The 27,189-nt window shown below is 35.5% G+C and overlaps 1 protein-coding gene across 1 annotated transcript in view; it reads left to right on the forward strand.

Moving 5' to 3' along the window:
- Rat1 (5'-3' exoribonuclease 2 Rat1) overlaps nucleotides 1-26,954 on the forward strand; it is a 33,307-nt gene extending 6,353 nt beyond the window's left edge. Inside the window, exons 14-17 of the mRNA XM_070313418.1 lie at nucleotides 129-335; nucleotides 1,285-1,361; nucleotides 24,830-25,047; nucleotides 25,298-26,954. Coding sequence (XP_070169519.1) covers nucleotides 129-335; nucleotides 1,285-1,361; nucleotides 24,830-25,047; nucleotides 25,298-25,363 — 568 coding nt within the window. The 3' untranslated portion in view covers nucleotides 25,364-26,954. The remainder of the gene's footprint in view (nucleotides 1-128; nucleotides 336-1,284; nucleotides 1,362-24,829; nucleotides 25,048-25,297) is intronic.
- Nucleotides 26,955-27,189: the final 235 nt, after the last annotated feature.

Raw genomic sequence — 27,189 nt, forward strand, 5'->3', positions numbered from 1 at the left:
CTTCAGCGCTATGTTGCAAAAGTTATCTAGATCCTGCTGTATATCCGAAAACTAATTACAATTATTTAATATAATAATTATAATTTTTTGATATTACTGAAGATCTAATTATATATCTCTCGATATAGTATCAAATTCAAGGATCCCGTATACAGTAGCAGTCACATTTTCTTCGCTCGAAAACTAGATGGAGCTAAAGAACCACTGCGCGTCTTGAAACCGCAAGATTTTGAGGCTATGAATCGCAATAATGGGAATCAGTGGAAGCCACAAATCGGTTTTACTCGATCTACGCAATCCGCTTCGTTAGGGCAGGCTGGACACAGAATGCTCGAGTAAGTATCATTGTTACCGCAACTAAGCATTTATATGGCATATAAATATAGTAAATCCTCGTATAGTACGGTAGATAAACCTCAAATTTTTTAAAAATTTGTATACTTATAAATTCTCTTTGATTATACTTTGGATTATATAATGAAGAAATTTTATTAAATCTCTATCTGTTTTGTTTTAAAATGTAATGAAAAAATATGTTATTGTTATAATCTTAAAAAAAGATTTTGTTTTTTTCTGTCGATTATATTGTCATAACTTGTGATTATGTTGTCACAACATAATTAAGTGTTCACTTCATTTACATTTCATTTTATTCAAGTACTTTTCATTTCTTTTTACTGATTATTTTGTGAAATAAAGAAATAATAAAGAACACACGATAAAGAAATTAATTTTAAAAGGAGAATTTTTTACAAAATTTGTAGATACTAACTGTACATGTAAAGTCAGCTATGCATTTTTTAAATATTACACACTTTACATACATACAAACTTTATATATATATATAGAAAGAAATGATTTGATTGTTATAGAAATTGATACAGTTATCTCGATTATAATACAAGTGAAAATAATAAAAAAGTCAAATATTAAATAAGAAGTTGCTTTTAAATATTATCTTGTGTCGAGATATGAAAGTAAAAAGCAAAATAAAAGTAAATAATAAAAGCAAAAAGCAAAATCTTATATAAATATTTAATAATACATATTATATACAAAATATAAACACATTGTCAAGTACACATATATATATTTATTATACATTTGTATGGACTATTATTCACATATTAATGATGTACATAAAAAATTCTTGTAATTATTATAAAAATTAATTTGAGGAAAGTATTATTTTTTTTCAATGAGGAATATTTTATTAGGCTATTGCATTAATGTAATTGTTAAATAAGATAAAGCATTCGAACAAACAAAATTTACATTTGCAGACATCATACAAACCATAACAGACCGCCGATGTATGCGAATGTCCCTCCACCGGTGAATTTATATCAGCAATTTCATGGTAAGTCATTTTATTCTTATATACATGCACATTAAGTTTATCAAGATTCAATGATACATCTATCAGACATGTAAAATTATAATGGTAAAAAAAAAATGTGGAGAGGTATGCTCGACAAAATATATCCACATAAATGGCTTCTTGTTTGTGTGTAAATGTGATATCGATATCTTATTTTTAGTTTTCATTAATATTTAGAAATATTACTCTAAGTCATTATTGCACTTGGGATGTCTACAGATATGCGTCTGATGTAACAATGCCTAATATATAAGTCCAATAGAAACAAATATGAATCTTTTGGACTATAAATCTGATAAACATATAACGGCCAGTTAGATATATTACGAAGACATATTGCGCTATTTTATTTAGCCAATTTTGCGGCTCGGAGATTGAAAGGGGGGGTGATGTATCGATCGATGACAGGTCGTCGAAACTTTTGGCGTAGGTAGGTAGACGCATAGGTGATATGCGGGACGTGTTTACATGCTGAGAGGGAACCTCGTCGGATGGGAGTAGGAAGGGAATGAATCGGAGGGTTGAAGAGAGAAAGAGACAAGATCTACGCGTGGCGACCCTAACGAAAGAGCATTTTGCAATCAGTCAGTCAGTCAGTCAATCGTTTTCTAACTGGAACCAGTTTCTCCCACTACTTGTGTCGCCCCTTGTCCTTCTTCAACAATACTGAGATTATAGAAGAGTCGCGAAATTAAAGCGCGCACACGCGACTCCTTCGGATTTTCTATCTATTAGAACACTTATCTTCTTTTCGCGATACGTGAATTTTATTTAGTTAGACTTGAAGGATCATTTAAAATATTGATAATAACTCGTTTCGATCAATAACGAACAATACGATGCATTTAGCAATATAAAATATTGCTCAGTCTGTTTATGTAAACTAAAAGATGATTTGGACATAAGAATCCACAACATATAAAATAAGAGGGGAAGAAGAAGCTAGCATATATTATCAACTATCATCATCAATTAGAAAATAACATCAAAAAGCACTGTATAACAATAACTGACACTTAAAAAAAAAAAAACACTTATATATAAAACTTATTACGCGACACCTGATTAGTCAAAGATGGTGCAGGAGCTGGCACGGAGAGGATGAGAGAAGCGGGGGACACCGGATAAGGAGGGGGCGGGACGCGAAGTCGAGGGGGGCCCTTCGGTCCCTGGATTAGCTCCGAGGGTAGTTCGTCACGTAGAGCGTGACTCCGGCCGTTTTGTTGTTTGGCACGTTGTCGACGCGCACTGACGGTTCCCCGGGTTGCGCCCAATTATAAAACAAACGCGGCGCACTCCATAATTATCCAATTAGCAGACGTGCCTACCTACCTACCTACCCCTCATCCACCGTCCGCCTCTCCGTTCTCCCTCCTCACCGTTCTCGGTGTCCGCTTTCCTATATTGTCGCCTTCCCAGATTGCGTTCGCTCGTAGCTATTGTTAATCTCGGAATATGCGCACAAGTGATGGAAAATATAATTAAAAGAAATAACGATCAATATATTTTATTCCATAGTAATTTATTTATTACTTAAACTGCAAATAACGATCATGTAATTCGTCTAGAAAATCGAGAAGGAACCTTTTTGTTTTACACCAACTTGCATGGAAAAATAAATAAATTTTACATTCAATAAGTAAATTTTTGTGGTAAATGGTAAAAAAATATGCAAATCTAAACCATGATTTTTGAAAATATAACGTCTCAGATATTAAACGTTTAAGTAGGAAGATTTGGAGAAAACGTATTTGGTCCATTTTACTCATATGGCTCATATTGATCGTAGTAATCATTATTATTTTATTTTCATTTTATTTTTTGCTCAAATTTCAGATTTATATTGATTATTTTTCGTCATTCTTCGTTGATTTGCAGTATATTATATATAATTCCTTTATACGCGTTTATATCTCAGTCTTGTATTCTGTTGAGCCGCGAAACTTATCTATCGATTGTCTTTATACGCGAGCATAAAAACAAAACATTATATGGGGTACGATGAATGTGTGTGATTGATTTACCGAGGGGAGTAAATGCCACGCACAGACAAAAGCCGAACCCTCGAGAGAGAGTAAGTGTCGCAGATACGAAATGGCCTTTCCGTGAAAAACGTAAGAAGCTCGCATTTTCGTCCTCGTAGATGCGATTTTATTTTAAGACCCGTGACTTTATTTCTTAGTTCAAAATTAAAAATCGTAAGATTGATGATTTTCAATTAATTAATTTATTAATTTGAAATCTTAATCTCAGATAAGATGTTAATATTTATATTACTTTACTTTTTTTTTTTTTTTACTTCAATTAGAATCTGGGAAAAATTCATATTTTAACGCGCGAAATATATTAATTTATTTATTTTAATATGTGTTTTCCAATAAACAGAGTTGCGAATTTTTAGCTCAAGTATTCTTTTTGGATTTTGAAGATCAACACATTGCATTTACGGATTGAATACACGAGAGCCACATGGGAGAGTTTTTACTTTGCATAATTCATAACAATAAATTTTTTAATAGAAAACATACAGCGAAGGATCTGAAATTTAATCTACTCTCTGCTGTCAATTGACTTGGTGGGTAAACGGAAAAAATTTTTTAACAATAGAAAGAAGGAATATAGTGTTAATTGATAGAAATGGAAAAAAAGTATAGCTTAATAAAGTATAGCTGCGTGATTTTTTCTTATTAATGTTACGATAAGTAATATTATAACATTTCGTTTCCTTTATTCATATTTATTGTTTATCTCTATATCGCTTCTTTTATTTTTGTAATTTCTTTCTTCTGACAGACGGGACTTGCTCCTGAATATATATGTATATATAGTAAACAAAAAATTATTATGCTCTCTTGAAAATGCCCTTGCGCAAAGGTTTCTTAAGCTGCATCGCAAATCTAAGCACGCTTGCATCATGTATTATTAACCCGGTATGTGATGTTAGGTAGGCGACGTAGGCGAGCGAGTAAACAAGTAAACGGTATCTCCGTTGGAAGGGATGGAACGATGAGGAGGGACGGGGGGAGGAAGAAGACGGTCATACTTTGTTCATTCGTCCATCTCGGTGTTCGGATGACAGGTGCAGGGAGCCCTCGTTAGACAAATTAAGCAACCTTTCTGGCCTCGGTGTTATATCTTCGTCTACTTTCATCTCTGTGTCCATCTCTCTCTTTCCCTCCACGAACGCGCGCGCGCGCGCGCGTTTGTTCGTCCGGGACTGGTTTCAAGTGGACTGCAAACACTCGTGTAGCAGCAGCAGCAGCAGCAGCAGCAGCAGCAGAGGCTCCGTAGAAATCGTGTAGAAACCGAGCATAAGACGAGTCCCCGGATCTGTAGGGCTACCGTGAAAAGATGCCGGTGACATGGTAGTTTCATCTTGAACCCCCCAGCAAAGTTCTCGAAATTATCTTTAACTCTTTTGATATACGTCTCGCTTGCCTGAGGGAAGGCAACTATCGGCAATTCTCGAGGGGAGCGATAGAAACGATTATAGTAAATATTGTGTCATAAAGCGAAATTTGATGAATTTTATCTACTAGTTAAAAAAAAAAGTCCGACTAATATAATCGAAGATTGAAGCAATTATATTATACTGCATCTCTTTCTATAACTTAATTCTTATTCAAAGGTATGATATTTTTTTTAGCATATATTTTTGATACAAAAAAGCATTTATATGGATATGATATAAAAATCATTTCTTATTTCAAATTGATGTTTTACCCAGTGATACGACATGTTATTTATCTATCACTAATTTCATCAAAAAAAATTTTTTTTTTTTATTTTAGTTTGTTATAAAATTATTTCGTATATTTTTCAGAGAGGAATAATTTTAAAATGTCTGAGAGAACCGCTGAAAAAACACTTTTATCTTAGAAAAAATTTTCGCTTTGTTATAGATCATATGAAAATTCGAATTTGTCATTAGTTAGTATCTTGTGGCAAATTTTTAAGATTGATTAATTAATAAGATTGATTAAATAATTAGGTTTTTAGAATAATAATCAACGAAAATTTTTGCTGTTTCATTAGATGTTGCGTTTTTAATAGCGTGTTGAGGGATGCAAGAACTAATTACAAAGTGACATGCTTTTCAGTGTCAACTTACTAGAAAACGGATATACGCGCGTATAAGTATTATACACGCGTGAAGAATTTTAAAAGAAAAGGAAGAGAGAGAGAGAGAGACGCGCAAAATGAAAGGAGAGAGGATGAAAGGTGCGCGCCTTCTCTTCTTTACCGTTTCTTCTTTAACCGTTTATTCAACCGCGGCCTCTATTCATGGTACGTTTATCTACCTGCGCATCATGGGATCCCCATTAAAGACGGGCTCCATTCACCTACGCGTGCAATGACGAATTTATCCCTCGGATCTTGGCAGAGAGAGGCAGTCAATGTCTACGATTCTCTTTTGACCCTCGCTTCGAGATGGCAATGAGAGGAACATTTGATAATCCTTGACGCCAAAGACAGGCAGAAATTTAATCGCCATTGACTTGGTTTTTCAAAGAGTTACGAGGATAGCGCGTCGGACGTATTTCGGATCGCTAACGTAATACAATACATATGATTTCGTGAGCAATAAAATTTAAATAATATTAACGGGATCTGTCAATCTCGTTATTGTGTATATATATCGCTTTACACAATAATCTCTTCAGTTCATAGGTACAATTTTTGCGAAACATTTTCCATTCTTCTATCTTTATTTTTACATTTCCAATGTTTGTATTTTTTTCTCTCTCTCTCTCTTTCTTTCTCTAAGTATAATGCATAAATTGAATTTATAAAAGAATTAAGAGTTTTGAATATATATTTTTTGATTTATGTTAATGTGTGCTTTTAAAGATTTTAATAATTTTATTAGTTTCTGTATTAATTTTTATAAATTATTTAGAAATTTATTGATCATAAATCGATTCTTCTAATTACTTTACGCGCGCGTACAAAAGTATCAAAATCTTTGAAAAGTGGATCGTTTAGAAGATATTTTACAATTTTACATATATTTGAACATACATGTAAGATGAAAATCATTGGGTATTCTTTTAACAGCGAATTCTTCGATCAACTTCGAAATCAATGTTTCTTTAGTGGAAATTTTGGGAAAAATTATTTTTACAGATTTATTTTTTGCACGTTTTCAATATTTTTCTATTACATATTTTTGTAACTAAAATTCAAATTTAAACTATTGTTTTACTATTAAAATAAAAAAAATTCTACCTAACAAACTTGACAAAAAAATGTAATTTTACTGATCAAACTTCACCAAATTTAATTTACGGAAAACTTTTCTTTTTCAATCGTTTTAAACTTGCAAATGATTTTTGCTAACAGTAAGAAAAAAAAATTGTCTCCAATTATTTCATTGGGCAGAGAATCTGCTATTAAAAGAACATGTTTTTTATACCTTATTAATATTTTGGCAGATAAATACAATATATTAAATATTTTTTCAGATATTCACTTTTTGATTAATTAACTTATTAATATTTTTATATAATTTTAAACATTTAATACACAATAAAAAATACTCTAGAGTAAAAATCTCTTTTTATAAATACATCTGTGTTACTCTATACATCTCTATTATTTTTATGCAAGTTATTTTTTTTAGTACGCATTTTTTTTATTTATTTATTTATAATGTACCCCTATAATTCACATTAAAAATTATTGGGATATCTTGTATATGAACATTGTTGGAGGAGGGTCAGTCGCAACAAGCTGGCTTAAATCACGCCGGAACGAGACGTATCTCGACGATCGTCGATGAATGATATCGTAGGTGCGATATAAATTAGCCGATGGACGATAATACCGAAAGAGAGCCGGACGTCGGGTGCGGGGGGACACATAAGGCATGAGGCCTTGCTTTCTGTTGTATGGGGATGACGGGGCGTCACCGGCAGCGCCGCGGCTAATTTCCTCGGCATTGAGCCGCATTGTGCTCTAAATCGGCCTTTCCGCCCTCACGGGCTCACCCTACCCACCCACCCACCGTAACCACGCATCGGAAAGCGCGAACCCTCCGTGAATTCGTCAGAGTTCATTGAAAGAGAGAGGGGGGGTGGGGGGTCCAGCCTATTTTGTCCTGCGTGATGCGATGCTGTCTGTGCGAATAGCTTTAATAGAAACTAATTTTCGTCGATCTTTTCAACTCCTCCGCGCAAGAATTATTGGCCTCAATTGGGAGGAGAAGAAAAAAAAAAAATAGATTCAAGATACATATCGGTCGAAAGAATCGTTCACACGAAGTTTGTCCCGTGTTAGCGAGAGACAATATTAAAGAGCATTACAATATTGAAGTAAGATAAGTTTTCTTTGAAAATGTTGTATATGATTTATAATATATATAAAATATTGATATTAATAATATATATATATTTTTTTCTTTTTTTTTATGAAAGAACGATAATTTTTACAACCGGTAACGCACCCATACTCTCTTATCTACTGTCGAAGAAGTTGCGATATAACTTGAGGATGCGTGAAGAACGAGGGATGGAGTGAGCGACTCAGGGTGTCGAGAGATCTCTCTCTCTCTCTCTCTCTCTCTTTCTCTCTCTTCTTCTCGCGAGGACTCCATCCGGTAGACAGTCTCACTAATTACGCCGCGCCTCATTAGCGTGGAAGCACCGCTGTCACTTAAGGATACATACGACTACTTGTGTTCGGCTTTGTCAAAGATGACATTTTTTTGCTTAAGAGCGCGAGTGCTGCGATGAGGGGAAGATAGATAATGGCATTCGTGATTTCGTCGCGACTCGAAACGGATGAAGATATTATCTCGATTCAAAAAGAGGGGGCGACCAAAAAAAAAAAAAAAAAAAATTATTTCGAAGAAATTCCGAAAATCGAACTTAGATATAAAAAAAAAATCAGTTTGATTATTCTCGTATTTCTTTTTCTTCGGGACGCTTCTGCGTAACTTTATATACGTAAACGAATAACACATATTGTATCGTAACTTGGACTAAACTGAAACATATATGTGGAAAACTTTTGTGTTGGATCAAAATTTATTCAGAAATATATTACGAACGCAATTATTTATATCTATATACTTATTTAATAACATATAAGTCGGATATTATTTTTCTCATTCTTTTCTTTCAATTTATTTCTCTGCTTTAAATCAAAAGAAGAAAGATCTCTCTATTAAATCAAAAGCAATTTTAGCTAATATTCTCTGCTTTGTGAAAATTAATAAAATATGTATCTTTTATTTTAAATATCCGTTTGCTCGTAATACATGATGTTCAAACATGGCTCACTCGATAGATCTTACTGGTGTAATGTTTGAATCTAATGGGAATCCATACCACCACCCCCACACACACCTTCGATTCTCCTCTTACAAGTCGGGTCGCTTTGATTATCAATTCCTCGCCTGACCGAATTTCGAGTCCGGCAGAAAAGACCACCCCCTCCCTTGACACGTCCAGCTCCCGATAAGCATGAAATTCTATTAGAGCGTGGGTATACGCGATTTCGATTTGTGCGTCGTGAAGGGTCAGAGCAATTTCTAGTGATTGAACAGAATTAAGTTTCTTCCCTGTGGCTACAGGCTTTGGAATCGGAATACATTTGAACGTTTATTTAAAACAAGCACTTTTAATGTAAAATTCTATAAAACTAGCATTTTGACTTGCAATCGATTGACTTGAAATTTCGATGGAATCACGAGATGTTAGTGCATGTATCGTACATAAAATCTCACTCTAATACAAAGGATATCTATTGTAAAATAGTACATTTTCTAATTTTTTTCTTCTTTCTTCTTCTTCTTCTTCTTCTTCTTTCTTCTTCTTCTTCTTTCTTCTTCTTCTTCTTCTTCTTCTTTCTTCTTCTTCTTCTTCTTTCTTCTTCTTCTTTCTTCTTCTTCTTCTTTCTTCTTCTTCTTCTTCTTCTTCATATGTGTGCCTATGTACATACGCACATGCACGCACACATACACACGTAAAAGTATATTATATATATATAAAGTAATTTAATATATAAAAATAAATATAATAACAATTTTTACTAAATTTCTAAGCACTTTTTGTATATATTTTTTATTATGCTGAAAATATATGCAACACACGGTTAAAAATTTATCGATACTTGCAATTTTATACATCTTCCGAATTAAAATTATATGTGTATGTGCGTATTGTAAAATTTTCTATTGTTGACAAATGACAAACTTTTATCCGATTAATAATCGGTGACCGTGTCATTGTATTCTGAAAAATAAATGTTTGAGTCAACGACCTGACGGATCGGTCGCTTGGATGGTTATTCCTTGTCACGTTGACTTCCGGTTTCGCTTACATTTCGCGTCATCTCGAATTACATCCTCATGACCTGACTCGAAGAAGCGAATATCTTCGGTAATTGGGGGTGGTCTGTTTACTCACGAGAAGAGATCGAAGATCAGAATGGAAGGATAGAGAAGGAGAAGGAGGGGAGGTTGAAATTGGTGCGTTTCGTTCAGTCTCGTTCACGTGAATGAAACCTCCCTCTTTTCGTGTAATACCCGCATAAAGGTAAATGGTTCGTATTTCCGAGAGATCGTGAAAGGAGACAAGCCTGTTTGGGATCAAGCTTACACCTGTTCCGCACCCTCTCTCTCTCTCTCTCTCACTCTAATTTCCTTTGCTTTATTCTCTCACACTTTATCCTCTTCGTGATATCCCGAGGCTCCGAAACTGAACAAACATTGCTATATTAAGAATTGACGAAATTTCGTTTAATCTATTATTACGTAAACATGTAATCGATCTTGTTTCTCGCGCTTGCTCGAATATACAATACATTATTCTTACATTTGATTATTTCCATTTATATCTTCAAAGTCGGATCATGTTGAATAATATTGCAACGATTTAGATAAAATTAAAAATAATAATATTATAATTTAATAATAATTATAATTTGATAAATTTTTTTCAATTTTTCCGACGGATTGTTGGAGCAATTTTACTACATCCCGAGAGGAAAATCTCGCAAGATTTATGTACTATATGCAATAAGTGGTTCGGCGAGCTGTAAGAAAAACTCGTCGTCTTTTCGACCCTATTCGCTCCTATTCTCAGCATCCCGGCTTTTTCCTTCGGCCCTTCGTACTCTTTCGTCTTTCGCTTTTATTCCAATTAACCTTGAAGCCACGAAGCGGCTAGAAGCGGTTCGCCACGGGATATATGAGGGAGAGAGCCCATCGTATATAAAGGGAGCAGTCGAATGGGATTAATTCAAAAATGTCGACGAGCTCTCGCGCCCCTCGGTACGCGCACTCGTTTTCACGATAAAAAAAAGCTCTATAGAACGTAATCAAACGCGAGAACACTATATATCCTTGGAATAGGAAATTTTATTTTGCGTAAAAAAATTTTTTTTTCCATAAACATACGTTTGGAAATGCTTCCATCTTCAAATGTCATTGCTACAAAAAGAAATAGAACTTTATGCGTCGTAAATTCTTTTTAAATTTTGTTTTACTTTTTGGAAAAATTTATAATCGCCGAGCGAACAGCTTCCTTCATTCTTCGGAATTCCTGTTATTTTTTCAGGATGCATTTTCGTGCTTAGAGTTGAAATTTTTCTTCTACTTTAGATTACAATCTTCAATTTAACTTCAGTTTACTTTGATACCAATTCTATCTAATCTATGATTTTGTCGAAATGTGCTTTCTAAAACTTGTGGAAAAAAAAATGGAAACTTGTTCGTTTAAAGTGCAAAGCAAAAGCTTAATTTTTATACAAATGAAATCTATTGAACTTGTCTAGAATCTACAAACACGAGAGAAATGAAGATTAAAAGTAGGTGCGAAATTTTGACTTGAGAGAAGAATATTAACACGAGTCTCTAAGATGGTGACCAACGTTCTATCTCTCTTAATTATGTTTATTCTTTTCTTAACTGTTGCGGAATTTTAGCAATGATAAAGGCAACGAGGAGGCATCCTTTTCTTTTCCTTTCTCTTTATTCGCAGTTTAGTGCTACTTTGTCGCGCTCGGTTGCCTCAGGAACTCGCATCGTGATTCGGACACGTTTGAAATATCGGCAAACCGCAGTGTGCGGTGCTCGAAATCCGACGTTAGTATCCTCGTGGAAAGTAAAGAAAAGGTGAGTCGATCCCCGGAGGATGCGGTTTTCCACCTCATTTCCGCGCGAAGTGAGGGAACGACGAGAGAGAGAGAGAGAGAAAGATCGTGAAGTAAGAATTCGGGGTTTCCTTTTTCTCCCGCCCCCTCTTCAGTTTTCACCACTCTCTCAATCTCTTCTATTGTGCCCTCCTATAGCAAACGGTGAGGATCATCCGGCGAATCGGATTTTTGTAGGCGCCGCCGCAGTGAGCGATTTTTTTCACGTAGACTGGCCGAACAATAACGTTCCTCTCGACAGCTTTCAAATCCACTTCCCGCAATATAAGAGTGTATATATATATATATATTCGATGAATCAAATGTCGCTCACTATAAAAAGTAAAATAATTTTATCTTTTAATAATTAATCTTACTAATGAATAATTGTTTTAGCTTTACTTTTAAGAGCTGTCGAATTTTTCACATTATAAGTGATACATATTTTCCATAATCGTATATATATATATATATATTTTTTTTTTTTTTTTTTTTAGAAGTATATTCTTAAAATTTTTCATCTAATATACTTTGATCTCAATTTTCAATCTAACATATCTATTTTAATATATTTTAAACAATTAGATTATTCTTTTCTGAATCTATTTATCCTCTAGTTTTGTCTTCTTCTTCTTCTTCTTCTTTTTTTTTTTTTTTTTAATCCTTCAAGTGGGAAACTTTATTGTCTGTTTGAGGTACATAAAGTAAGAGAGCTGAATTTCTATATAAATCTTTGTATAGAATCCATAAAGACGAGAGAATTGAGGTTGAAAATTGGAGAAACGGCTCGGGATATATCGACTTGTCGGTCTTCTCCGTCGTCGGAAGTGTGATATACCGTATAAATGCGTACTTGAAATTTGGTATCCGAGATACGTTCGGAATCTCGCAAATCGTATCGGATTTCTACAAGTCGTTCATGGCTAGGGATCTCTTCTCGGTCAGGTCCTTCGGGTGCCTCGAAGTGATCTTTGGTCGCCTGGACTTGTTGACCTATCGTCCCATTCCTGAAGTATCCAGTTTCTTCGTATCTTCGAGAACTTGGCTAACGATGTACGATGGGGTACCCGTCGTGTTTTATTGGCCTAACACGCGGTATCTTTCCGGAGAAAGCGAATTCTTCTTGGCATTTCTGCGGTACAGATCGGCTCGCGCTTCGTTCTCATAGAGTCATAGAGGGACCGGAGCGTTAAATAAGAATAGTAGAATAAGATCGCTTCTTCGTTACCATTTCATTTGCTGAATTTATTTCCAAAGAGTCTTTTGTTCTCACTAAAATGAAGAGATATCTAATAAAATGGATAATAGTGAAGGAGATAAAATCCTATTTTAAAAATTTTATATTGACTGTACTATATACATGTATACACCGCGTGTAAATTTCTGTAGTCCGTATGGACATTTTCTCATTGTAATATAAGAGAAAAATGACGCGCGCGCACATGGAAGAAAAGGCGTCGATGAATGTTATTAACGCTTATTTCGCTTAATAAAAATCATCATAAAGAGAGAAATAGATGATTACTTCGACGTGTAGAGCGTTTCGTGTAGAAGAGGCAAAAATCCCCGCGCGCGCACCTACGCGATCAACTACTTTAGGCTCCTCGAAGAGCCTCTTGATTTCGCAATCCGAGAGTACGAAGGTCTTGCGGCGTATAAAACGAGGGTGAGAGAGAAAGGGAGAAGAAACGCGCCGCGTCTAAATCCCTTAGAAAGAAGAGAGAGAGAGAAAGGAACCCCCCTCGGCGGTGCCCCTTTTCGCGGCGTAGCGTTTGTACGAGACGACGTTTCCCTTTGCGAGGAATAAATCTCCACTAAGCGAGACGGAGCGAAGCATATTTACAACTGGAAAAAAGAAAGAGAAAGAGAGGATGAAATGGCGGAAGGGGTACGAAAAAGAGGGCGATGGGAGTGAAGCATCCTCGACAATTCTAGGATACTCCTTGCCGGTATCCCGGGGTCCTTGCTGTACACAAGGACCATTCTCTTCCTCTTCCTCTTCTTCTTCTTCTTCTTCCTCTTCGTCAACGTATTTCGTTCCTACACGAACGTTTCTTATTCTTTCGTTTCTCTTTCTCTCTCTCTCTCTCTCTCTCTCTCCTTCTTACCTGTCTTTTTTTTTTATACACCCTTCATTTTGTTTTTCTATTTCGTTTATGTTCCGCCGTGTATCTTTCCTCGTTCCCTCCTCTATCGGACTTGTCTTTCGTCGACGACTAAAGTTTGCGACACTTGCCTTGCTACGACACTCGAGTCTCATTTCGTGCCTTTCCCATTTGCTCCTCGAAATGATCAAATATAGGATCAAACCGGCCAATTACGATGAAAAAGCATTTCTTGTATATAATTATTATATAACGAAACAAATGTGTATATAGCCTTTATTTAAGATTCAGAAATTTTTATATTTTTCGAAAATAATGATATTTGTTTTTCACGATTGAAAAAAAAATAAGAATTTTGGCACGTGTATAAAATAAATTTTTTCTAATTACGAAGACCACAAAGCCGGATTTGTTGAAACAAATACTGTAAATTTTAATATCAAATTTTGAAAAATCAAAATAAGAAAAGAAACGAAAAGCAAATTTTAAAAAATGATTGAAACGGCAAATTAAAATCGTGTTCTTCGCGAAAGACGTCGAAATAAATTAGTTTCCTTGTAAGAAGAAAATTCACGAATAGTTCTTGATATCATATTAATTAAATGCACAGCCACATGACGAAGAAACGGGCATCTTAATCCGAAGAAAAGAACTGTCATTTATCTCCTCGGTTGTATTTTGTAATTTACACGACGAGTTCTGATATCCGTAGAATATAACAGCGTGTGTATTGGGTGTGTATCGCTTCCCCCCCCCCCCCCCGAGCGCTATTATATATTAAAAATGCCGATACGAATCGGCAGCATGCCGATTTGTAATCGGCGCAATCGGTTCTCAATCTGGTGAGCGCCCAAGTGAGCCCGCTGCAACTACTAACTATGGAAAATATATTTCACCCTTCTCTTCTCTTCTTCCGTTATTCGTACAATTTCCGATATTTGTCTTTTTCAATCTCGTAAACAACGAAAATATCAATTGCGCGAGACATAAATTGAAAAACGTCGCGTCTCCTCCATTCTGCTTATAAAAATATTCAAGTTAAGATCATCGAAAAGTGAATTTTGACATTTCACTCACTTTGTATTAGGATATGTGTCGAAATATGCGAAATATGATTTATCTCACAAAGTGTTCGCACTCTCTCTCTCTCTCTCTCTCTCTCTCTTTTTTAAGATATTGAATAAATGTCATCGATATTGCGAATGGACACTCCAAGTATTAAATATTTGTTATTCTTTCAATGTATCGGTTAAATACTTTCATACTTTTTAATCAATTCCAAATCTTTTAGAAAAAAATTTCTCTCTAGTTTATAGTTTTATTTTATTTTCTAATTTAACCATCTCGATTTTTTTTGAATTTCTCTTTTAAGAAATTCTTTTCCCGTACCTGAATCGAAAATTTTCTACTTTCGATCTCAGTTTTCAATCTATCATCTATTTTGATATTTGAAGCGGTCACACAGAGATCACTCTATTTTTAAATTATTATTTAATCTTATTTAATTTTATTTATAGTTTTGTCCGAAAACTCTTCTTTTAAATTTCTACAAGTGGATGATTAATTAACTATCTGTTTGAGAGACAAAGTAGAACAACTTAGTACAAAACAATTTCTATATAAACGAAACCTATCGTAAATATAAAAAAAAAAAAAAAAAAAAAATGGGAGCAAAATTTCGATTTCGATAGCTTCATCTAAAATTCGCGTCAAGTTTGGGAAATGATTTGCAAATGTCATCTTATTAGCTTCAAATTGCGTGTGTCAGTCTTCAGTGTATAATTAAATAAAACGTTTCGCGTCAAATAAAACCGTTTAAACGCGCAATTCGCGAGAATCGTTGATTCATCGATTGTAGTACAGGTCTGCGATTCAAAATTATTCACATCTCAAAGATGTGTACGTATCATCGCCAATGGGAGCTGCTAAGTTAAAGCGTTCGTAAAGGCGTCAGATAAGGCGCCATCGTTGATTGGATCACCGCGAGGAATCGATATCCTACCTCTTCTTCCTTCTCCTCTCACTTCCGCTTCCTCCCCCTCCCCCCCCCCTCTCTCTCTCTCTCTCTCTCTCTAAAATACACATACATACATACATACACTTTCGCGCACCTACGTACAGTTTACCTTCGAGCGTGTCTCTTCTCTCCCCTCCCTCCTCTTCCTTCTCCTAGGCCATGGGTGCCGGTGGCTGCCTCCAATTTCTCCGTGATGGTCTCATGGAGGATTCTCAAGAGCCCTCTCATCACCCTCCGGACCATCCGACCGAGCTCTGTCCGGCAGTCTCCATGCCAACACCCGCTCGATAAATTTATTGGTCGCCTCTGACACGGCCGCCACCGAGTTGTGTCTCTTTCGCGTTTGCCAGCAAGCCAGAAATTCGGTGTCATCGAATCGAGTCGTGTTCATTGTGTCTCGATCTTTTTCAACCTCTTTCCCAAATGGAAGCCCCGATAGCCGGTCATTTATTTTTTTCAACACATGAAGTAACGAAGAAAAGAAACTTAGCCGTTAGTGATCGTCGGTGACCGCTAATCTTTTTTAAGTGTATTTGGGGAGGGAACTAAAATTATCTTTCAATCTTTATTATCGGTTAATACGAATATAAGATAGTTCAATATACGCGTACATCCACATACATAGTATATTTTCAAACTATAGGCTATATTGATTTTTTCTTTCCCTTTCTCGTATCTTTTCTATTTTTAATATTATATATTTTTGTAATCAGATTCAAAAATTTAAAAATTCAGATTCAAATTAGAAATTTTTTTTTTTTTTTTTTTTTTAAGAGCATTCGACAATTAAAGAATATAACTTTGTCATATAGTGCTTCTCTAAAGGCAAACTTACTAATAAATTGTTCATTTATAATCATTTTTTTGTGACACATTCACATTTGAAAGGAATACTAAAAATAAAACTTTAAAGTTATCCTATAAAAGAATGGTAGAAATAAAAATTCAGCAGTATTTAACCACAAGCGATAAAACTAATCATTTACCAACGGATTCTATTGTTTATAACGCGCTTATCCATTTTTAGGATTTTGCAAAAGAGATTTAAAAATGGATTTTTTTCTGCTTAAAATCATCCCTAGTTATGATACTCAATCTGGAACGGATAAAAATATCCGATGAAAGTTAAACATCCCTAATGTCAGGAAGAATCGTCGATCTCTCGTGACTGATATCGAAAATGAAAAATCCGGCTCCCCTTGTAAAATAGCAAATAAATTAGGAACGGCGCACGATCGCGAGAGTCAACACGTTACTCGCGCGTGGGCCACCCTTTCTTTCGAATCGCTCCCCCACGAACGTGCCTGTACGTGTGTACTTGAGTCACACACACCAGGATACGTACGTATATGATGTGCGCGAAACGAAATGGGAGAACGAATGCGGAATACAAGAATCGGGGAATTTATAAGTAACTTGGTGAAGATTCTACCTCACATGTGTATTTATAACATACTTTTTTTAATAAATTTTATTATTATATATTCAGAGTAAAATTTATGGTAATTATTTTTCATATTGCAAGTATATATTAATACTCCAAGTTGAAATTTTCTTTCTACTTTTAATCTTATGCTTATGGGATTCTACTACAGTTTAACAATTTAAAGGAAAAGAGAATTGTGCATATTTTGAAGATCTTATGCGTTTTTATTCTTTAACGATAAATCAGCCGTCTTTTTTATGTCAAATGTTGCTAGAATATTAGAGAAGAAAGAAAATTGTAGGAAATAAAGGCAATTACATAGATAAAATGATATTTTATTTGCGAAAAGAATTAGTAGACTTTTTGATTAAAAAAGAAGGACAAAAGTTTTGTATCTTGTATGATAGTTTCAAGATAATTTATGATCGATAAACAAAATATTCCAATTTAAAGAGTGACAGATGAGAGTAGAAAAAGCATTAATTGAATTTTTCAGCAACGATAATCCTTCTCGAATTAATATTGTCAAAAATAAAAGCAGGAAATTTTATTTTATATAACAGCAAGAAGGCTTCCGAGTGAAAATTTTCCTCCTATTTTCGACTTTAATTTTTTCACGTTTATAGATTCTAGAAAATTTCTAGAGTCGATCGAAAATAAAAATATGTCAAACAATTAAATTAAGTTGAAGAGAGTCGTGTCAAGCGATAAAGCGACGATGCGAAATTTGGAACGAGAGTAGGAATGTTCGAAGAAACGGAAAACAAAACAAAAACAATGTACCATAGGAGGATTAGTTGGCGAGATGTAAAATATTATGGAGAACAATAACGCAGAGAGAGAGAGAGAGAGAGAGAGAAAATGAAGGGGTGGAAAGGGGCGAGATCGCACGGACGACCAAGTTACCAACACACTCTCCGATGCGTTTATTAACGTACGGTGTGTGGGGATTTGCTGGCGCAGCATCGAGATCAGCTGTGTGCGGCAGCCAGCCAAGCAGAGGGTCAAGTGTTTCTCCTTCTCCGATCCTCCCTCTTTTTTTGTCTCGCTCTCCTCCGCTCTCTCGGTCCTCCTCCTCCTCCTCCTCCTCTCTGTAGCGTACATTGCTTACCGCTCGAATACTTGGCGTCGCGACGCCAAGGTAAAATCCTGCAAATATATACTCGCGAAACCATGTCGCTAAACCGAATTGCTCACGGCAAAATATTCTTTACCTTAAAAATTTCGTAAACACCCCGGGGTCGGGGTATTTTTCGAAACATTCCTTTTTTAATAATATTGCTCTCATATCGCAAATAGTCTGCAAGCCAAGTGAATTATGTGGATAAAATATATGTATATCTATCTTTGTTTATATATTCTCTCTCTCTCTCTCTCTCATACATATTCTTTATTGTAACTTTTATTAATGAAAAATGAAAAATATTTATCTTATGAAAGTTTTTCTTCGGCACATTTACAGATCTAGTATTTGAAACTTGAGAAATTCTATGTTTTCCCTCGTATAAGTGAAAGAAACAGAAAACGTATATAATAAAAATTTTATTTTTAAAAAATTCACCAAAAGAATATTCGAAATATTTTCCCCCTTCTGGAATTTTCTTCAACAAAAATAACTTTGAGAAGACCAGGGACTTTTTTTACAAGATTCGAATAGATATCCTAGTTATATATATAGAAGGAGAGGCGTTTTCTCTGGCTGTCTTTTTCGTGCTGCACCGCGACTCGTCCAGCCATCGATATTGAAACGCGCGATTGGAAAGCTCCGCTGAATACTCACGAGCCCGGTTGGAAATCGGAGCTTTTCCGCACTCGAGTTTCGGTTTCGCTGATTCCCAAAAGCTTATCGAGCCGTAGATTGAATTGTTTCGACAAACGGCATCGAACATTTTAGCAGATACGGGTTTTTGAAATCGTTTTGCCATCAAATTGCGCTCGTCGCTCGTCGCCCACTGAAATAAACACCGCGCCATATGTATGATGCGCACGTGCTTTAGTTTCGATATACATTATATATATATATATATATATATATATATCGCTTGCTTTTCATGTTGAATTTACACGCATGGATTTCGAGAGAATCTGTATTCCCGCAGCTGGAGAATAAAAATTTTTTATGTTATTCATTATTTCGGTTCGTTCAACTTTTGCAAAGTACACGTGAAGAGAAAGCTTAAATGTAAACGGCCATTTTCATAAATCGCCGAGTCTTTTTTTCTTTAGGATTATAGCGCGAAAGATATAAATGAGAAGAGAAAGAGAGAGAAGAGGAAGAAGAGAAGAGAAGAGAAAAAATACGGAAGAAGCGAAGAGGGGGGGTCGATGGGGGGGAAGCTCGTAAGAATCGTTGGGAGTAAACGCCTGCTCTCGTCTCATTTCGTTTCGTTTCGCCGACTAGCTCGTCAAGGCGCCTTTGATGGCGTCTCCGTTATCCATTGCCAACTAGAAGAAACAGGCGGCGAAAGAGATGGCGGATGAGATGGAAGAATATATACAAGAAGGAGCTTCGCGACACTGTTGGTTTCTTCTCCGAAAAAAATTGGAAGAAGAATCGCAAAAAAAAAAAAGGAAGGAAAAATTATGTCTTCTAACGACGAAAAGAGGGATCGAAAATAAAAAGGGAGAGAGGAAAATGAGGGAGGTGAGAAGCGCGGCGGGAAAAATTACCGCTTGCTCGACTAACTGGCTTCATAGAGGGGATATGTCTTTTTTTTTATTTTTTTTATATTTTGCACACACACACACACACACGCATCGCGTAAGCCTCAAAGACGCGCCTTCAGCCTCGAGTTCCATCGATCTCTCCCTTTCTCCCTCATCTTCACTCGTTCCCTGCCCGGTGAGCGGTGGGCGGAACAAAGCCACCGGAAATCGCCCGAGTGGTACTTTGGCCCCGTTGGTGGCGCCATCTTGTGCACCGGGTGCTGTGTTTTATGGGGGGGGGGGGGAGGGGAGAACGTGTACGCGCATTGTTCCGCAGCCAGGTAAGTTCCTCGCGAGATGCGGGTTCACTTTTTCTTTCCATTCCATCTCCCTTTTCCTTTCTCACCCCTTCGTCGCGTATAGGGCTTCATCAGTCGAGTTCCGAGCAAGCGGATTTGAGAAATTGGCAAGTCAAATCGCATATACGAAAGGCGTAATTATACAATAGATGGGATGAATTTCTCTTTCTCTCTCTCTCGCTTCCCCTCTTCTCTTTTCGCCGATCACGCAATTTCTACAATTTTTTTTATTTAAGCATATACGGCGATCGACATTGTAGAAATTCGCATATCTCGTCGATAAAATACGCTAATCTGTCATAAAAGAAGAACAAGGCGGAGAGAAAGGGGATAACATTTATGTAGCTTATCTTTTACTTACACACGTGTCGTACAATGTTTGCCTACACCCACCATATAAGCATATAAGATCGGGAGAATTGTTTGATAGGAATAATGTTTGCGCAAGAGGAAGCGATTTCTAAGAAGAAAAGACGAAGCTCATGGTTACACGGTTACAACTGTCCGACTTTGCGCAAATTTATTATTTATGATAACGAGATACGGATTGAGGTTAGGTTTTTTTCCTGAAAATTACTTGTGCGGCAGAAAAATCATTATCTTCTTCGACGTTGTTCATATAATAAAATTACACTTTTCAGAAAGGAGATGGGAAAGGAATATTGTGTATATATATGTCTTTTTATTTAAATAGTTTATAATTAATCAATTCTTTTATAGCTTCATTTGGTGAAATGGAAAAGCTTCGCTTTTTCCATGCAAATAATATATACGATTTAATCGTGATTTGCATCGAAAGCAAATTAAAATTCTTAATTTATTCATTATTATTTATTTATTCATTTTTATTCCGGAAAAAAAAAAAATTTTTTTTTTTTTTTCCGGAATAAAAATGAATAAATAAAAGGAGCTCGAGCTAGTAAAGAATTGAGAAGAATAAAGGGTACACGCGCGCGCTCCTTTTAGTCCGCGAGTATTATTTATAAGCGTGATACCCTCTCTCGATGGAAGATGCAACCGCGAGAGAGAGAGAGAGAAAACGAAACTACGCGTCGACGTGACAGGTCGAACGTAGACGGGAAAGTGTAATTTCAGTTTGAAACAGGAAGAGGGAGAGGCCGACCCACATCGAGATTTTGAGTGTTTGTACTGCTGACGCGGCAATCCAATCCAATCCAATCCAATACCCGTAGCTACGCAGCGTATATATATACATATGAACGAATCGTCCCTCTCTCTTTCTCACCCCCTCCCTCTCGCCGTTACTTTTTTTCCGGATTTTGATTTCCAATACAATTTTGCTTCTGGCCAAAGTTCCATCTAACAAGTGGACGCGCGTCATTTTTCCCCATTTCTAATGATCTTCGCTCAGTTGTATATATGCATACACGCCGCAAAAGAGATTTTGCTGATATAATGAAATAAAATTGCTAAAAATAATACAATTGTTTTTATATTGTAATTTTTATTTATTCAATTCGAGAGCTTGAGAACGGGAAAAATTGAAGTAAATCCGAGTGCAAGTTTTTTTTTTTTTTTTTTCAACTTTAACTTTCTCACATTTATGGATTCTAGAGCTTTTCGATGAGTTTAATAAAAATTTAGCTCTTACCTTGTACCTTAGATAGGCGATAAATCAGTTTGCCGCTTACGCTTGTTAAAGGTTTAAAAAAATCTTTTTCGACAAAGCTATAGAATGGTTTGAATTATTAAATAGTTTAAAAAAGAGGATGATTCACATTTTATTGTACTTGGCGTCTCATACTCGATATAATACAGCACATTTTACACAATTTAATTTTACCGTTGAGAAATATTTTCATTATGATGTGTTGGTGAATAAATTCAACAATGAATTGTTGCATTTTGCTGAGACGAAACGAAAAAAATTTTCTGGATACTTGCTGTAAATTTATGCGTGCGATGAACGCGGTCGAAAATATCATCGATATGCGAGACATCTAATTAACTATCGACCTACCTGGGCACGATCACGCGATACGAATTTAATTCGCGATGGGGTTATTACGTGCGTTATTATGATAAACGCAACAATAACGAGGGATGATCCGACGTGTAAACTGTTAAACCCTCCTTCCTTTCCTCTATCGAGGGCTGTGGGTGAGGATTATCGTGGGGGTACGGACGGTACGGGTCGTCTGGAATCTACGGGGGATGTTATTGTTGCCGGCGGAAGAATGGAAGGTAACGGGAGGGAGGAAGAAAAAGGGAAACGCATACATACCCCGTATACCCGCACATACGCACTTTCTGCCATAGACACGGTAGGAGAGTCTATAATATATGGCATTCGAACGTACGCGAGAGAATCACCCCCCTCGATGATATCGCCGGTGTTTGCCGCCTCCTATTACGAGCTCGATTCAGCCAAACTATACGATTATCGTGCGTCAGTGATAGTCTTTGTACGCCGCCGGCTCGTTGAAAATCCCGAGGGCTAAAGAGTTTACGCCACTTTGCGCGGATGCTGCCTGCGGTCCATCGAAATCCCTCCAACTGTCAATCGATGAAAATCTCGCTAAACTTTACCGGAGATCAGAAAATCTTTCACTCATCCACTAGTCATTTCGTATAATTAATATTCAAATTCAGAATATATGCGTATTACAAAAATCATCGGACGCATATTAGCAAGATGTAAGTTGTCAAACTTTTTCAAGAGAAGCCTCGTATCTGGAAGAAAACACGCGTAATAACTACAATATTCAAATTTTCAGAATTATATATACATATTACACGTTTTTACTCTCAAAATGTCATAAACCTCTAGGAAAAAAAATAAACAAGATTCTTGTGTAGTGAGATATTTCTTAAAAAAAAAAAAAAAAAAAAAAAAAAAATTGGAGATTTGTTGCATGTCGCAATTTTCCGATTTCGATATGTTCTATTAAGTATCTATCTTCGTAATTAAGAGTCTGAAATTAAAATTCTGTCCAAGTAAGACCCACTCGAGATTGATTGAAGAATGTGTACGCGTCGCGTGCGCAATCAATTCAATTAAAATTGATTTCCATCAACGGGTGACACATCAAACAAACCATCCTCCCTCCCCCACTCTTCTCCCGCACTTTCGCAATGCTTTCTCGTATTCCGGATTCCCCTTGCGAGCTCTCGTAAAGCAACGACTCGCAATTCGAAAGCGAGATTATAAATATTCAAACGGGAGACTACGGGGGTTTTGTCCTTTTGTCAGCGCGATCATTATATCTCTCGCTTCTCGAATTTTTCTCTCGACTCGCGAGAGGATTTGACTGATTCGAGAGGCGAATACTACTATTCGCGAGCGACGACATTGAGATAGGGCACAATATCACGCGCAATAATGTTAGACGATAAAATGCGAAATTCATCCGACACGAAATAAGAATAATATTTTCTTTTTCAAATGCAAATGTAATGTAGATATAATGCAAGTATACTTTATATAGGATAATAAGACGCGTGTTACAGGAAGCGTATAATTCGCTATAATTCTAAATTTCATATAATTTTTGTTCTCCAAAAATTCTTCAGCTCTTTAAAATCTTCAACTTGATTAATTTAATTTTTTTAAAGGTTTTCAAAATTTTTTAAAAACAGAGCCTCGTGTAAAAATTTCATATGAAAAGTTATATAAAGAAGAGTTGTGTACGTACGATATTAAAAGAATAATAAATAAAAATACAGAGACTTTTCAAACAACAAAGATTTAAAATACAAATTGTTTGCAAAAATTGCCTAAACCGAAAGTGGAAGGCTTTAATGATACCGAGTGTACCTACCTACCTACCTACCTATCCATCTATGTTAGCGTGTACACCCCATTCCCAAAGTGTGCTTTCGAAAATCCGTTATTAACGATGGGCTATTATGACGTTTGACGGTGCACATGGACGCGCGCGCGGGCGTGCTTATCCAGTGACGTTACCGAGTCCTGGCGCACACGCCTGCATATTATTCCAGGAACTGGAGACACGCGCCGGCACGCTCCTATTCATCTAGAGGCAGCCTATATTGCGCCTGTCCGTCTCTCTTTCCCGCCTGTCTCCTCTCTATGTTAATTGTTCGCAATAATCTCGCTGCTAATTCAGAGGCCAACTAATACGCTGCAATATTGTTTAATTATAAAGGAATGAGCCTCGCGAATCGTTATTGTTTCTCGTGCTCAACTTTATCCTTGTACGCGCAAATATTTTGCGGAATTCATGAAACCGGGACCAACTATAGCTTTATTTTTCGGAGAAGAAGGGGGATATGATATTGTATGTAAATATTTAGAGGGAGAGAAAAGATATTTTTTATAAATATATTTATATATTATGTTTGAAAAATAAATTTTTAAGAAGATAAATATAATCTTTGAATATATTATGCAAGTAATTTATTTAGCAATTCTGAATTTTTTTTTTTTTAATTAATGTATTAAATAATTTATAAGTATTTAATTGACATATTAAATTTTTTATTTACATTGACAACTTCAATTTACATTTATTTTCATAGCTCTGCTGATGATTTATAATTATATAGTATTTATAATTACATAGTTGAATATTATTGATGACAATTATTGGATTCTGAAAATCGATGTTTCTCGAGATGAAATCTCGCATAAAAAAAAAAAAAAAAAAAAAATTTGCTTTACACATTTTCGTCTTATTCTGTAAACGTCATGTCTAAATCTTTAAAATACAAACGCATTTCTACATAATACGATACATGAACATCTATTTCCTGTATTCAATGTTTGCTTCCAGGTTATCGAAGCGGCGACTATCAATCAAGATACAATTACAATAGTGCGAATTCAAGTCAGAACCGTGGACCATGGTTAACCGGTTTTGGTCCATCGAATTATACCCCTCCGCCTTTCGAGTATCAACAACATCGTAATCGTTACAATAATCATCATCAGTCGCAATCTACGCGGAATAATTATCAGAGCACGCAACAGCAGGGATATCAGAGTCAAGGGGTATGTATTATGTCTCTTCACTTTTATCCTATTCAATACACGTACAAATGCAACGGAATCGAGAAAAGCTAAATCCAATCAGTTTTATTTTACATTTTCTAATTATATGCAATTTTTCAAAATCGGAGAGGAGATTTAAAAATAGTAAAGCTTTTTTTTTTTTTTTTTTTAAATTTTAAATGATCTTAAAACAATGAGAGAAATAATAGTATATCTTTAATCGGAACATTGCTCGCGTCTCATGTTATAGAATTACTCATCGACTCGAGGAAATGGTGGAGGAGGTCACCGAGACAGATGGCGACGGTCGATGTAAACATCAATGTAAAAAGGTGAAGACTAACTTTATCGCACATCGTATGAGATAGTTGAGATTTTTCGCCAAGATTCGCCGCGCATAATAATAATCAAGGTATTAATTAAGGTTTATAGGGATTATATTATAGGAACTATTAATATCATAGAATCATTGTCAAAGTACGCGTTCTCTAAACGGTGAAGCATACTCGAGTTTTCACTGACAATGTGAGTTTGCGATAAGAACGCGATTAAATATTCGCCGCGCTACAAGTGCTACGTTCGAATTTAACTTTTTTTTTGTTTTTTTTTTCCCCCTAACATCGTGATATTATCAATCGGATAATGTAATATTTTCTTTTATACCTGATTCTTTATGCGAGATGTATGTAAAAATATTTATGCAGAAATACGAATGTTTAAAATACGCGCGAGATACATTTTCAGAAAACGCGCGGTTTTTTTTTTTTTTTTTTTCCCCCTCAACATATATATCAATTGAATTTCCCTCCTTAACGCAAAATTGTATTCCGTTCCATTCTTATCCGAAAATTCTCAATCGAGAGAAAGTGCGTAAAGACGGACACTATAATAAGAGCAATTATCCGAGTCAAAAGTTTTCTCCAATTTTCAATCTTAATTCGATTTATATTTATGACTTGTAGAGGATTTCGATAGGTTTAATTGATATGTATCGAGGAATCAAGATCTCCCTTTGTACATGAGATGAGCAGTGAACGAATAGTTTGCTACTTGATAGAATTTTCGGCAAAACTATAGATTAAAAATAATCCTCAAAGGAGGAGATTGAAAATTTTGAAATGAAAGTAGGCGAAAAATTTTGACTACGTTAATACAAATTAACACGTAAAAGGGACAATCAACGCAGTTGAAGAGAATTGTAAGAAAACGATGGGTTTTGTTTATTCGTTCTATTTCTCTACGCGCTATATTGTCTTATATATTAAATAATATGTGTCGATCGCTTCGTTTACATGTTTATAAAAATGATATAAGCACAGAAGCACATATTTCACTCGAAATGAGTATACACGTCTTTTGTCTTATTCAATCAAGTATCAACGTTTATGATGATGGAGCATGATTATCATTGTAGCGAAATTCTCAATTTTTTATGTCAAACAATTAGAACGAGTACATTGACGAGAATGAATCGTGAGTTAATTATAGGATTGATACATAAAAAAATGTGTCAGGTTGTGTGTATGTGTATGAGAGTAGGTGTACAAGCAATCGCGTTGCACCGGACTTTGCACGAGCAAGCGCGAATATATTTGCGCGTTAAATATAAGATATAACAATATATTAATGTAACCGAGAACATTCTGAATTTCTCACTCTATATTGAAATACACAATATTTCTGTAATGAAGCTGCCTGATAATGCCACTCTGTAGATTCCCATAATATTTTCTCGTCATTTCCACTCGATGTTAAATTTCATGTAAACACTATTGGAATTTTTTACATGTTATAATCGATGGTAAAATTTATAAAAAAATGGCCGATATATATAAGAGATTCGAGAATTTTTATATTTTCTGAAAACTTTTAAGATTATACGTGTCCCGACAAGAGGGAGCGAAAAAGCAACAATCTCAGATCTCTCTTGATATTAATTTTTCTCTAAAAAAAAAAAATTGAGAAAGAAATACACATTTATCGTATAATATTTCTCGACGGATTAAGGAGGGGAGATTCTCGCTCTGTTTTGTTAAAGATCTCCTTTTTTTTTTCTTTTTTCTTTTTCTTAACGCGACATCTTTTCACATAATAGCGCGATTACATAATGGATCATTGAGTGTCACGTATACCGAGAGAATA

The sequence above is a fragment of the Polyergus mexicanus genome, unplaced genomic scaffold (genome assembly GCF_030449975.1).
Source record: "Polyergus mexicanus isolate NDT 795.1 unplaced genomic scaffold, iyPolMexi1.0 SCAF_24, whole genome shotgun sequence".
Taxonomy (NCBI): Eukaryota; Metazoa; Arthropoda; class Insecta; order Hymenoptera; family Formicidae; genus Polyergus; species Polyergus mexicanus.